Source organism: Eulemur rufifrons, chromosome 21 (assembly GCF_041146395.1).
Source record: "Eulemur rufifrons isolate Redbay chromosome 21, OSU_ERuf_1, whole genome shotgun sequence".
In the NCBI taxonomy this organism is placed as follows: Eukaryota; Metazoa; Chordata; class Mammalia; order Primates; family Lemuridae; genus Eulemur; species Eulemur rufifrons.
Window position 1 is genome coordinate 14,579,320 of NC_091003.1, and position 13,437 is coordinate 14,592,756.

The 13,437-nt window shown below is 53.8% G+C and overlaps 1 protein-coding gene and 1 non-coding gene across 4 annotated transcripts in view; both read right to left on the bottom strand.

Moving 5' to 3' along the window:
- Nucleotides 1-212: 212 nt before the first annotated feature.
- SSH1 (slingshot protein phosphatase 1) overlaps nucleotides 213-13,437 on the bottom strand; it is a 61,784-nt gene continuing 48,559 nt past the window's right edge. For 2 of the 3 annotated variants that reach the window (XM_069496801.1, XM_069496800.1), the window contains 3 exons: nucleotides 12,976-13,176; nucleotides 9,395-9,942; nucleotides 5,554-5,727 (listed from right to left, as the gene is read on the bottom strand). In XM_069496801.1, the coding sequence (XP_069352902.1) occupies nucleotides 5,630-5,727; nucleotides 9,395-9,942; nucleotides 12,976-13,176 (847 nt within the window). In that variant the 3' untranslated portion in view covers nucleotides 5,554-5,629. Of the gene's footprint in view, nucleotides 6,363-9,394; nucleotides 9,943-12,975; nucleotides 13,177-13,437 lie in introns of all 3 variants that reach the window. The other variant, XM_069496799.1, reaches the window with a different exon arrangement.
- Nucleotides 654-715, bottom strand: LOC138402006 (U7 small nuclear RNA). The gene has a single exon (XR_011236597.1). It is a non-coding gene; the product is annotated as a U7 small nuclear RNA (small nuclear RNA).

Genomic DNA, 13,437 nt, shown 5'->3' on the forward strand with positions numbered 1-13,437 from the left:
TAGCATCAGACTGTCTCGACAAGGGTTAAAGGGGCAGTTTCCTTTTGTACAAATTCATAGTCATCAGGCATTTATAAAGAAAAAGTTTATTTCCATCACAAGCAGCACACACACTATATACAATACACACCAACAGAAGTAAAAAACAAAAAAGTGCATTATGCATCTTCTACTGCAAATTCACAGTACAAAAGATACTGCCTTTTAAATAGATAATATAAAAAAAACAAGAAGAAAAACAATATAATAAAAAAATCATTGATATCATAATGCAACACACGGGAACCCACTGGCAGCTTCTGAGAAACCAAAGAACAACTCGTCGCGTGGAGCTCCTGGTTTTGGGGGCAGGGAAGAGGTTTGGTCTGTACCTATATTTTGTTGCAAAAGAGCTCAAGACATTAACGGAGAGGAAAAATAGGGTGGCCTAGGCAATAAAATCTCTATTAAATAAGAGTACAATGGTGCAACTGGGGCAATGGGTGAGATGCGGGACTCTGGTTCAGAGGTCACCCGGCCTGTGCCACCCCCCAGCTGGCCAATAAACCAAATTACGTTTTTCATCAGCTCCTACAGGATACGGCAGCGCCACCGCCTGCCTTGCCTGCAGGAACTACCAGTGCTGTTTCTTTCTCTTTTTTTTTTTTGCACGTGGGAGTCTTCCGGTGCGGACCAGAAAACCTGCTAGACAGATTCTAAAAGAGCTGCAACACTTACCAGTGCTGTTTCTAGCAAGGCTCCTTGGAACAGCTGTGAACACACAATGTAAAACTGCATAGCAGAATAAACACAGATACGGGCTAGGACAAGCTAAAGTCCTAAAGCCAACCACTACCAACAAGACACAGTGTCCAACCACAAACCATGAGACCTTTAACCTTTCGCATAAATACACAGTATTTGTAAACTATTATTAAGGCACTCGATTGTAAGACAATAATTACAGTGTAGGAAAAGAGGGAGGAAGCAGCTACCATCTTCTCATGCAGCAAGGCCGGCAGAAAGGACAGCAGAGGACCAACTGGTGATCTGGTTCTCAAGACGCCTGTTGGAGAGAGTGACAGAAGCCAGGGCCGCAGCACCTGCTGCACAACAAGAACGAGGCAGTCTCTCCAGATTGGTCACAGGATTCGCTGTGGAGCTCGGGTGACACGGCGTGCGTGTGGATGAGACAGAAATGATGCACGTGGCCATGTCACTCAAGTTCTGCATACTCAAATACATACAGGCGGAGTGAAGTCACACACATAGGGAGTCGACTGCAGAACGAGCACTAACAAAACAAGTGGCTGGGTATGGGGGTAAAGTCAAGGGCCTTCACTTGACCTGTAACCTCAGCAGGAACCTGGGAGGTGGGACCAGGACAAGTGAACCTGCACTGCTCTGTCCAGATGTCACCAGGTTTCGGATCTACCTAGCTGTCTTGCCAAAGGTGAAGTGGGTGCCCTCACTGGGTGGTGTGTTTGGGGGGGCCTGCTAAGTGGCCAGCCACTGAGCAGGGTTGGATGCAATGTATTCCGGCACCAAGAATTTCCAGCTCCCTCTTCAGATGCCTCAGGCAAGGTTACTTAACATGATCTCTTGACTAAATGATGCAGCATTTGTCCCCAGGAGGGAGACATGGTCCCCAGGGGAGGAGCAGGATGCATGAACCTTCCAGGACGGGCTGGCCCTGAGGCACGAGTGCAGAAATACAGGGCTGTCCTGAAGGTCTATTCTGCTCAACCTCAGCTCCATCCTGCCGCATCCTCTGGCCTTATACCAGAGCTATAGAACTGACTGGAATGCTCTTTAGCAGAAGGAAGCAGAATGGGACTTGGACAGCGTGGCTGTTTGTGTGCACCTGGTGAGTGATCTGCACGCTCGAGCAACAGGGTGCCACGGAGAAGGGCTTGCCACCCCGCAGTGAGCCGTTCAACAGCCTGGAGGTTGGCAGGGGTCCCTGCATTGACAGCAAGGAGGCGGACACAGAGAGAAAGAAACCGTGTTCTTAGGAAGTTCATGTAGCCGGGACATCGCTGGAAGGCCCCGAAGTAGCTACAAGACAAAGCAATGGAAATCGGCATTGCCCAATTATGATCGGAAGGCAGCCTGGTTCTTCCTCTCTGTGACCCCCTTATATTAAAAAACTTGAAGAGATCTTCCTGTTATCGCAAGGTGAAGATGTATAAAAATGCAGTCTAACTTGTGGCATGCCACACCCATTAAGGTGAGGGGGAAGATGAAATCCAGTGGAATACACAGGGTATCAAGCTGATTTAGAAAATTTGCCTTTTTCCCCAAATCAACAAAGGCATTTGATGAAAATGACAATCAAAAAAAAAAAAAAAAAATCAATGACTCGCACGGCACAAACCTCTGCCTGCCTCTTTCTTGTGCCACTTACGTGTGGAATTTTCTCCATCGGCTACGATGATACACAAAGCGTCGGCCAAGCCGTGGGGTATCTTACGGGGCAAACTTTCTTTTCCGAGACCAGCATGAACTTGTCTTTGCCAAGGTGCCCCCAAGCCTGGCAGAATGCTCTCGTCTTGTTCATATAATGTTTCAAGTAGGAATTTGCTGTATGTTTACATGCAGCTTATTTGGGACTCTAGGAAAAATCTTTGACCTTTTTATCCAGGCCAGAGTATTAACCACCAAATCAAGAAAGCTTCATTTTGCTCTGATGACGGGGACGATCGCCCTGGTGTCTGTTTAGATGTTGATATACTAGCTGTCCTCCCAAAAAATGAATGGATAAGTTTGCCAAGAGCCAAAACAACCCACTTGTATTTGAAATCCTCCCCCTACCCCAACTCTTTCACTGGACAAGAAAAATTATGGCTTTCGAAATTAAAGTCTTCAAAAATACATCACTCTCATACACAGACATGGTGAAAAAAACCAACATAAGCCTGTCATCACCACATTTAAGGGATTATTTTGACACAACTGATCTGTCCCATAAAATTTAATTTGGCAAAACATACTGAACTTGGTATTTTTTTTTTTTTTTGAGACCGTGCTCTCGTTGGCTGAGACGGGGGAAACCCACAGGGGTTTCAGGAATAAGTTATCACCTTTTAAGGTGCTTTCAATTGACACTAGTGGGAAACAAATTCCTAGAAAGTAAAATAAAGTATGTTTAAAATAAAAAAAAAAAAAAGAAGAAGAATCATACCAGGGAGAAACAGTTCCAGGAGAAAGGGTTTTTGCAAAAGCTCTACCCCCTGGTTGAAATACGAACTTGCCTTGTTCCTGAAGACCCTGCCCGGGGTTGCTTTCCAGAATCTCTTGCTTTTGGGAACCTGGTTCCGACCAACGTAAAGATGGCAACTCACTCACTCACTTTCAGAATTTGGCTGGCCTTGAAGGCTTTCCGGTTTCACTGAGCTAATCTGGCAGACCCAGCAGAGGGCAAGATGGAATTGCGGAAGAGCTCCCGCCAACAGTGTCCCCCAATAAACTACTCCCGTCCTGCATAAGAGAGGCAAGCTGGGGTGGGCTGGCCAGGCCTGGAGTTGGAGGAGGGGAGGGAGGGTCAGGGGTCCAGGAGGCAGAGGAGGTCTTCCAATTTGCTGTTTCTTCTGCAGGGCCAAAGGCAGCCCTGTGTTGTCAAATAAAACCAGGGGCCAGCAAACTTTATAAAGGACCTGACAGTAAATTAGCTTAGGCTTTGTGGGCCGTGTGGTTTCTGTCGCATATTATTTCATTTTTTTTTTAAACAACCCAGTAAAAATGCAAAAACCACCCTTAGCTCTGGGGGCCATACACGATAGATTGCTGATCCCCGAATTCAACCTTCCTGTCTTTCTACCGAGCTGCTGCTCTCTCTTCAGGATGCTTTAACATTCTGTCTTGCCCGCTGACACCAGATGAGTCCTCCGATTCAAGCCCAGAGCCGGAGGCCGAGCTCACCTGGTTCTGAAAGGGGCCACCCACAGAGGAGAGGCCAGACCACAGATCCCTGGTCATTGTCATCGCTGCTGGGAAGAAACAGGAAGCAGTATTCTCACCGCAGCAAGGGCCACTGTAAACGCCTGTGAAGCTCTGCAACAGCCTCACTCCTCTCCGAGAAGCTGCTGCTCAGTTACTCCTGGAGAGGGAACTGCTGAAATCTCCGTGCTCTCCCCAAATAGGAACAGATGGGGCCCAACCCGGAGCGTCCGGGCTCCCAGCAGGACAAGCCGCTTCTCAAAACCATGGCTCCTGCTCGACACTCGAGCGCTTTCAAAACCTCAAGGCAACCACGTGCACGCGGCTTGGCGGCAGGTGGGGCTCCCGACGCGTGGTGGGCCCTTCCCCTTCAACTGCAGCATTAGCAACAGCTGAGACCACCACACTCCTCACATTTTCCCCACCCGACCCCCCTGCTGGTCAAGCACATCTCACTCAGCTGTAACCGCAGCACCAGGACAGAGAGCTCTCCTGCCACTCGGCCCGGAGCAAGCTCCACCACGGCACAGGACACCTCCGTCAGGTGACTCCACAGAGCCCTGTCTGGTGCCGTCGAGTTAAAAGTCTTGACACCTCTGGGGTCCCAACCCAAACAGAGAACACAAGAAAATTCTCTCTCTTTTTTTTTTTTCTGAAAAACCCTTTCTAACACAGCATCATTCCCTGGAACGAGCCTTGGTCATTCTTGTATTTTAAAAATAATAAAAAGCACAGCAAGAACGGAGAGGTAGGACTTATGTCGCCATCCAAGAGTTTTCCGAGAGGGCCACGAATGAGCTAGAACGTCTGCTGCGGCGATGCCACCATGGCCACGACTTTTCTTCTGCAGGCTGCGAACGGAACGGTTTGGACGTGGGTGCACATTCGTGCACGTTCTTCTCAAGACACGATTCTTCTTGGAAACACAGGACCTGGGCGCGGAGTCTTGTGTCTGCCGGCCTGTGGCTTCTGCTTCTCCCAGGCCACGCCGCTGAGAGTTCCCCTTTCTTCTTGTGCTGCGAGTTAATTATTTTTGTTTCTTCTCCTCCTCTCTGTGGCAAGAGGGGGAAAAGTTAGGATGACTTCAATTGCTTAAGGGAAATCGAGACGGAAGGGGCTGACCAAAATCCACAGTGAAACGACGAGAGGAGTCATCGGAAAACACACGTCCCGGTGCAGCAGCAGGGTCAGCTTTTGCTCGCCCAGGGGGGGCTCTTCAAGTTTTCTGGGGCAGATTTCCCTGACGGTTTGGAGGTTGCAGGTGGGTTCCTTGGGCTGGCCTGGGGCTCATGCAGGAAGGAAGACTCGCTCATCGTGGCGTCCTGGGAGTCGGCCACGGTGGACGGGTCAGCCTCACTGGACAGGTCTTCGGTCGAGAAGTTGAGACTCCCGAGCTTGGCAAGGGAGTGCGAGCGCTTCAGTGGGGACGAGACGGTGAGGCCCGCCAGCCGGAGCCGGGTCTCAATCTCCTGGGTGCGCTGCTTCACCAGCCCCGGCTTCCCGCGGACGCTGTGGATGCTGTCGCTGCTGGAGCTCCGGGTCAGGTTGGAGCTCATGGAAGAGGAGGTGGGGGTGTAGCAGATGGTCTTCAGAAAGTCTTTGGAGAAGTGACTGGTGTGATCCAGCCGCCAGAGGAAGGGAGGGGGACTCTTCAGCGAGGCTCCCTCCAAGGGAAGGGGTGGGGCAGTCTCTGGTTTGTCATCGCTCCCCGCTAGGCCGGGGAAAGGCAGGGGCCCTGGCTCCCGGAGCGCGGCCGGCCCCTGGCTCTCCTCGGGGATGCTGGCCTCCAGCCTGCTGGCCGTGCAGTCCCTGAAGGCGGAGGCCGGGTCCGCCGGCGCGCGCTTCAGCCTCTCCAGCTCTTTGGTGTGCTTGCGGACCAAGCCTGCCTTCTGCAGCTGGATGATGGACTCCTGGTGCTGCATCAGGTAGCTGTTGGTCGTGGGTTTCTCGGCCTCGTTACTGAACAGCAGCCGCAGGTCCTTAGCAGGCTTCGGGTCTTTCTTGGGTGGTGACTCTTCCTTCACCACTTCCATGCTGGGAGGGTTCTTATCACAGTGAGAATTCTTCAAAAGGAGGGACTTTGGCAGGACTTTCGGGGTCTCTCTGGAAGGTTCCAAAAGGCTAGCTGGGAGCTCTGGGGCAGCTGCAGCCCCAGAGCCACTGGGGTCTGGCCTCCTGGAGCCTGCTGGTGGCGGGAGTGGGGGAGTCTCGGCTGGGCCGGAAGCTGGCTTCTCCAGAGCCCGGGCCCGGCTGGCCGTGAGGGCCATAGGGGACGACGTGACCTGGGGCAGGAAGGCAGGCTGGGTGCAGATGGCAGGGGCACCAGGGTCCTCACATCGCTCCCTGAAGGCCTCTGGGGCCCCGCTGGCTGGAGGGTACATGCAGTCAGCACAGGATTTATAGGAAGGCTTCACTTTGTTAAGGATCCCAAATATAGCGTCATGCTGCAAGGGGACAAGAACATCGTGAGAGGGTGCCCTGATGAGCTGAGACCAAAACTAGGAGGCAGGTATGAGGCCGGGCTGGGGCAGGCCCTGGAGGGGTGGCTCTTGCTTCATTTAGTGCAGGAGTCGAGACCTCCCGGGACCCACCTGACCCTGAATAATGCAGACGAGACAGGAGCTGGAGACGCCAGCCAAAGCTGCCCAGGAGCACGTGCCCGAGACCCTGGGCAGACCTTGGGCCACGCTCCAGCATGGCTGGGGCAGGACCCCCAGGGCCCTCCTTCTCAACCCGGCCCCTGCCACCTGCTCAGTGTGACACTCTTGCAGGACTTCGTCTCATCTGGAAAACAGGGTGACAACCCCCGCCTCCCAGCACTGTGAGAATGACATTAAATAGTGTCCACCATGGAAACACAGAAAGGGGGCCTCTTCCTTTCACAGAGGTTTGCACGTGGGGAGTATGCAGCCTGACAGCAGAGCCCCTCCCGTCCAGCAGGAGCACAGTGTGGCTCCAGAACCTTCATCCAGCCACGGTCTTCTCTCGAGTGTTGGCAAGACTCCGACACAGACCCAGACACGGGTGCCCACAGGCCCTGGTAAGCGCGCCAGGCTGGGGTGGGCGTGATAAACCAAAAGAAAACACATTTACCCCATCTCCTAAGGAAGCTCCCTGCTTTCTGGTCACCAGGGCTCTAAGTGACTGCAGCACGTCCCTTCACCTCCTCCCCGGCAGACTGACAGGCTGAAATCGGGGCAAGATCACAAAAGGGAGGCAACACCGCTGGAGGCGACTCTCTCTGGAGCCGTTCAGCTGGGAGATTCCTGATCCAGGCTAAAACTGAGCCCAGGCAAAGGGCAGGCAGGCTTCCCGCACTTTCTCCCTGCAAGGGGGGTCCTGGGTGACGCCCCCCCACCCCCCTTGACTGTCAGGGATTAACACTATCCCGTGTAGCAGGCTCCAACACTCAGGAAGTCAAAAGGATACGCAGCCGTTACTCCTGGAGGGAGGGGCCTCTATAGAACCTTCTCTCAGTCAGGAACCCTGGGGCCAGCTTCTGCGTCCATCAGTAGGACCTCAGTCCTGACCAACCTCCTGTTAAGGCCTGATTTTTTTTTTTTTTTAAGAGACAGGGCCTTGTTCTGTCGCGCAGGCTGGAGTGCAGTGACTCAGTCATAGCTCACTGCAGCCTCAAATTCCTGGGTTCAAGGAATCCTCCTGCCTCAGCCTCCCTAGCAGCTAGGACTACAGGTGTGCACCACCACACCCAGCTAATTTTAAAATTCTTTTTAGAGATGGGGTCTCACTCTGTTGCCCAGGCTGGTCTCAAACTCTTGGCCTCAAGTGATCGTCCCACCCTGACTCCCAAAGTACTGAGATTATAGGCATGAGCCACAGTGCCTGGCCCAAGGCCTGAATTCTTGACCCAGAAATTTTTCAGAAGCTTTAGCCAAAGCATCTATACGGTGGTTCCTCTGAAACCTGGATTGAAACCCACCATGGCGGGGGATCTGGAAGCACCTTTCCGAGCAACCGGGTGGGAGATGGGAGAGAATCATCCACTCAACACGTATTCACGGAGCGCCTGCCTCGTGCTAGGACTTGCATCAGACTCGGGGGCTGGGGACGAGACAGCCTCAGGAAGCCCGTTGTCCACTGGTGGGAACAGACCAGAAAACTGTGACAAGGACCAGGGGAGCGGGGTGAGCTCAAGGCCTCCAGAGAGGGAGGGAAGGCTGCCCCCAGGAACTGACTTCAGCTGAGCTTCTGGGGCCAGCAGGTGCCGAGCAGGCAGAGAAAGCAGAGAACATGCCCAACGGCTGCAAGGGAAGAGGGCCCTGCACAGGGCGGCAGGCTGCAGGGGGGGGTGACGCGGGACACAAGGCAGGAGGGCATGGGGCGCTGCCTCCAGACGTTCTCGCCCCACCTTCTGAGCCACTGTCTCCCCAGGCCCCCGGCGGCCCCTCTCTCCCACCAGCCTACCTGCAGCCCACATCCGGAGGGGCCTGGCCACCCTCTGCTTAAAGCCCCCCCAGGGCGTCCATGGTTTTATGTCACTTGTCTCTGTGGGTATCTGTGGTGAGCAGGGAAGTGGGGCATCCGCGAGGGGTATTTGGTGTGGAATACCTTTCACCATCTGGGGGTCAGCGGATGCGACTCCCCAGTTCTGCCTGCACTATGCCACGACATTGATGACAAAACAGCTTTACACTCGAAAGCATCTGTCAGCATCCCAAGTGCTCCCACTTGAGAATCCCAGCGGTCCCGTGGGCTGGGCAGGGGGGGCCAGCGGAAACGAAGCTCCCCGCCCCGGGCCCTGGCCAGCTGGCGCCAAGGCAGGGTGGACGCGGAGACCGGGCCGCACAGCACACCCCTCCACGCAGCCAGCCTCTGCCCCTGGGTCGCCTCCCACTGATGCAAGAGGGAAAAGTTTGGCTGCAACGAACTACTTGCTCAGTAAGCACCGGGTGGAAGCTCAAACCTTGCTGCAGATAATCCACCCGTTATCACAGCCTCCAGAGACTCACGGAGTTGGGCATGAGAATCTGAGCTAGGAGACTAGATACTCGATGATGCTGAGGGTTCGTTACCGGTTTTTTGAAGGTGGTCGTGGTAGTGCGGTTATGATCCACACTGGAGCCTTCAGGAATAAAATGATAAATCTGGGATTGGTTTCAACATAACCCAGCGTGCGGGGAAGCAGGTGAGATGAAATAAGAACGGCCACATGTTGATCAAAGCTGAAGCTGGGCGGTAAGTTACTCTGTTTTACATTTTACATAAGAAGGGAGAAACTGAGTTGGAAGCCCTGCCCAAGACGTGAACAAGGCGCACGGGGCGGAGGGGGCACGCTGGGATTCGTGTCATTCCCGGCAGACCCCAGTCCACTATCTACGTACATGCCACATTCCCAACCAGCCAGCAGAGTCACCCTCTGAAATAAGCCCACGGTTCCCTGCCCCGTCCCCGGAGATGAGAGCTGCCGGCTCCGAGGAGGGGAGCAGCAGGACGGACCCCCACCCTGGTCCCGTGCCTACCTCGAAGTCATCGGGACAGCTCCTCTTGCTGTTGTTGTTGTTTAGGTTTTCCCGGTTGAGCTGGGTTGGAGGCCGCCCCCACCGCCCTGGTCCTGGGCCATCGTCCCTGTCCATGTCCTCCGCCTGTGGCGAGGAACTCCTCCGGCTCACGAACTCTAGTTTCTTCCTGGCGTCCTTCTCACAGAGCCCGGGGCCCTCCTGGGGGTGTCTGGCTGTCTTGTGCACCTCTGCTGGCTGGGTTGCGGCCTCGGAAAGAGCGTCCCTCTCAAGGTCCTCGAGCTGGACCGAGCTGCCAGTTTCGCCGTCAGGGGAAGGCAGGAGGGGGTCTGAGAGTCGCCGGAAGCAGCAGGGGAGAGCGGGCCCTCCGGGGGCCCTGAGGCCTGGGAAGCCGGGCTGGGCAGCGTCCTCCAGGCAGGGCGGCCGGGTCTCCGGGGTGCTGTCCAGGGTCTCCGGTGAGAAGTCGCCGGGTCCCGCAGGGCTGTCTGTGGGCAGCTGGAGGCTGCTGTCCGTCTGCTGCCCCCACAGCTTGTTATGCCGCTGTTTGCTGTGGGGAGAAAGGGCAGGGGAGGGTGAGCAGGGGAGGACAGCGCCCAGAGGGGCTTGGGGGAGAGGGGTGGCGGGGGGAGCAAACAAAGGATAGCCCACGGTTGGGGCTGCTGGCAGGCTCTGGCTTAGGTAAAGCCCCTCTGTTCATTTGTTCCCAAGAACCACAAGGATGAGGACCCTAAATCAACGTGGCTTGCACGGGGAGCCTCACATGACTTGCGGTCACATGGGGACAACGTGAAAGAGACACAAAGGGAATCTAGACTTGCCCTCTGTGTTTATGCCACCTCATTTTGTGAACCCAGTCACTTCACTCACGTTCCATCTGTCAGTTTCTCCATCTGTCAAACGAGAATAACAATCCTCCCCCCGCCCACGGTGCAGAGGAATCAGGGGATGACGGCAGAGAGCACGTGAAGACCTACACACGCTGCCGTAGCCATGTAGACACATGACGCACACGGATATATCTGGGAAGAGCCCAGACAACTGGAAATATCTGTTTAGGTCAGATGGATTACAGAATACTATTTTTTTTAATATCTTTTTTTTTTTTTTAAAACACAAGGCAAAAAAAAAAAAAAGGGGAGAGAGAGAGAAAGGTTTATAGTGAAATAGGGCGACTAAGTCACCCCTGTAAACCTTAAAGTAAGGCCAACGTCACGGCGCTGTGAGGGTTAAGACAACAGGGAAGGAGGCCAGGCGTGGCGGCTCACGCCTGTAATCCTAGCACTCCGGGAGGCTGAGGCCCGAGGATCGCTTTAGCTCAGGAGTTCAAGACCAACTGAGCAAGAGTGAGGCCCCATCTCTACAAAAAATAGAAAAATTAGCTGGGCATGGTGGCACACGCCTGTAGTCCCAGCTACTTGGGAGGCTGAGGCAGGAGGATCACTTTAGCCCAGGAGTATGAGGCCGCAGTGAGCTATGATGATGCCACTGCACTCTAGCTTGGGTGATAGAGCGAGACTCTGTCTCAAAAAAAATCAAAAAAACAAAACAAAACAAAAAAACAACAAAACCCCGAGAAGGAAACACAAACACGCAATGGGAATGCAGGATTTGCTGTTGCTCTTTGGTGCAAGGCAGCGTCACGATCCTTCATTGCTGTTTGCTCTGTGCACATTCCGTCGAGCTGTGTCATTCGAGATAAATGTCCTGCGGCCATGGGCCCGGCCTGGAGAGCCCCAGTCAAGCTACAAAGAGCCCTGACGGCAGCCGTGCCTGACAGGCTCGGGGAGGGGACAGCAGAATGCTGGCCGCTCCTGCAGGCCCTGCCTGGGGACCTGTCCAGCCACTGTCCGGTTGACAGTGAAGAGCCCCGAGACGGCCAGAGCTGTTCTGCAGACCCTGCGGGACCCTAGGGCAACTCCTGCATTCCCAAGCTTGGCCACGAAGCCCCTGGGCTTTAGCCTGTGGCTTTCTTCCAACACGGATCAGAAATGCTCCAGGGAGACCTGCTTCTTATCTGAATAGGAGGAGAACGGGGAGAAAGTGAGTCCCAATCTCCTGGCTTCCGATCTGGATCTGATCTGGGGAACTGGAGTCGCAGTGGGGATCTGCTGGGGGTCACCGGAGGACCCCCCCCCCCTGCCCCGACACCTTGGGCAGGGAGGATGACCTCAGGACCTCCCCGTGCCAAGCTCCCCCTGCCTGGGGCGCACAGACCTGTGTGTCTCTCCCTTCTGCTGTCCACTGACAGTGTGACGGGTGACAAATTAACCCACTCCTGTCCCCGGAAAAGGGGGCTAAGCTGTACTCTGCAGACCTTCTATGGGGTGGAAGTTAGAGATTTTTAAGAGAAGCTACATTTATTATTTACTATGAGCCAAGCCTGGCAAAGTATCTGCAAAGGTAAACTTGTACAGGGCTCATGCAAATCTCGAAATAACCCTATCAGGTGGGTATTGGGGTTTTTTTGGTCAATTTATTCATTGTGGTGAAATACACATAATAAAATTTTCCATCTTAACCACTTTGAAGTATACAGTTCGGTAATATTAAATACATTCACAGTGCTGCACGACCATCCCACCATCCATCTCCAGAACTCTTTTCCTCTTGCAAAACTCAAACTCTGTCCCCATGAAACACTAACTCCCCATTCCCTCTTTCCTCTATTCTACTGTCTCTCTCCCTGACTCTGACACTCCAAGCCCTCGTGTGACTTGGAATCACAGAGTACGCATCTTTCTGTGACTGGCCTATCTCACTCGGCATGGCCTCCTCGAGGCTCATCCGTGTTGGAGCATGTGTCCAAATTCCCTTCCTTTTTAAGGCTAGCACCCCGTTGTATGGGTGCAGCACGTTTTGTGTATCCATTCGTCCGTCAGTGGACACTGGGTTGCTTCCACTTTTTGGCCATCGTAAATAATGCTGCCATGGACGTGGGTGGACAAGTATCTCTTTGAGACCCAGCTTTCAATTCTTTTGGGGATGTATGAAGAAGGGGAATTGTGGGCTCATATAGTAATTCTATTTTTAGTTGTTTGAGGAGCCGCCATGCTGTGTTTCACAGCACCTACAGAGTTAATATCCACATCGAGGTGGGCACTGATTCTTAACTCAGAAGAGGAAACTGAGGCTCAGGGAGACTGACCCGCTCTCTCTAAGTCACCCGGCCTGCCTGGCAGAAACCCGTCTGGCTCTGCAGAGCCGGGCTCATCCTGCAGCACACAGCCAGTGCACGGGGCTCCGCGTGACGCAGACGCCCAGGAAACGGGACAGACACATGCCCGCGCCGCACACACCAGGACTTGCCTTGGACCAGAAGTTAGGCACCGTTCCCTCCGGCAGCAGAACCGGCTTTACGTGTGTGCCAACAAAATCAAAACAGATCCCTCCTGGAAACGGCTAATCAAAGCCCAAACAATAGTTGTTTTTCTCGAACCGGCTCCCCGAGAGAGGCGGGATTTTGGCTGCGGAAGCCACTGCCAGGGCCGAAAGGGAGCACGCTCAGATCCCGAACGGGAGCACTGGCAGATGCTGCTCCAGCTCGGCCAGCCAGTCCCCCCCTCTCTGGGCTGGCACCCACCTGGCGTCCAAGATGCCTTCGTACTCGGACAGCTGTCTCATAAAGCCCGCGTTGGGTCGCGTAATGCTGCGCTTTTGCTTCACGTAGTTATACGCCTTTTCCAGAGGCCAGCCGAATTCCTTCATCGCGTAGGCTATGACGGTGGACGCGGAGCGACTGACGCCCATCTTGCAATGCACCAGGCACTTGGAATGGTTCCTCCTGCCGGCGTGGGGAGGGGGGGTGCAGGAGAAAGAGTTAAAAATCTTCTACAACTTCATTCTCTAAGCTTTTACTCAACTGATTTTTTTTTAAACCCTGAAGTTATCTCACTTGCCTAAAACCTCCTGTGTCCTAATGTTTACGTGTCTACACACCCTCTAAAGGAAATAACTTCACTGTAAAACCAATTAGCACACAATGGGAAATCAAGAGAAATCTGTTCTGGCCCAGCCAAGTTTTGCAAGGAGAGTTCCAAAACTT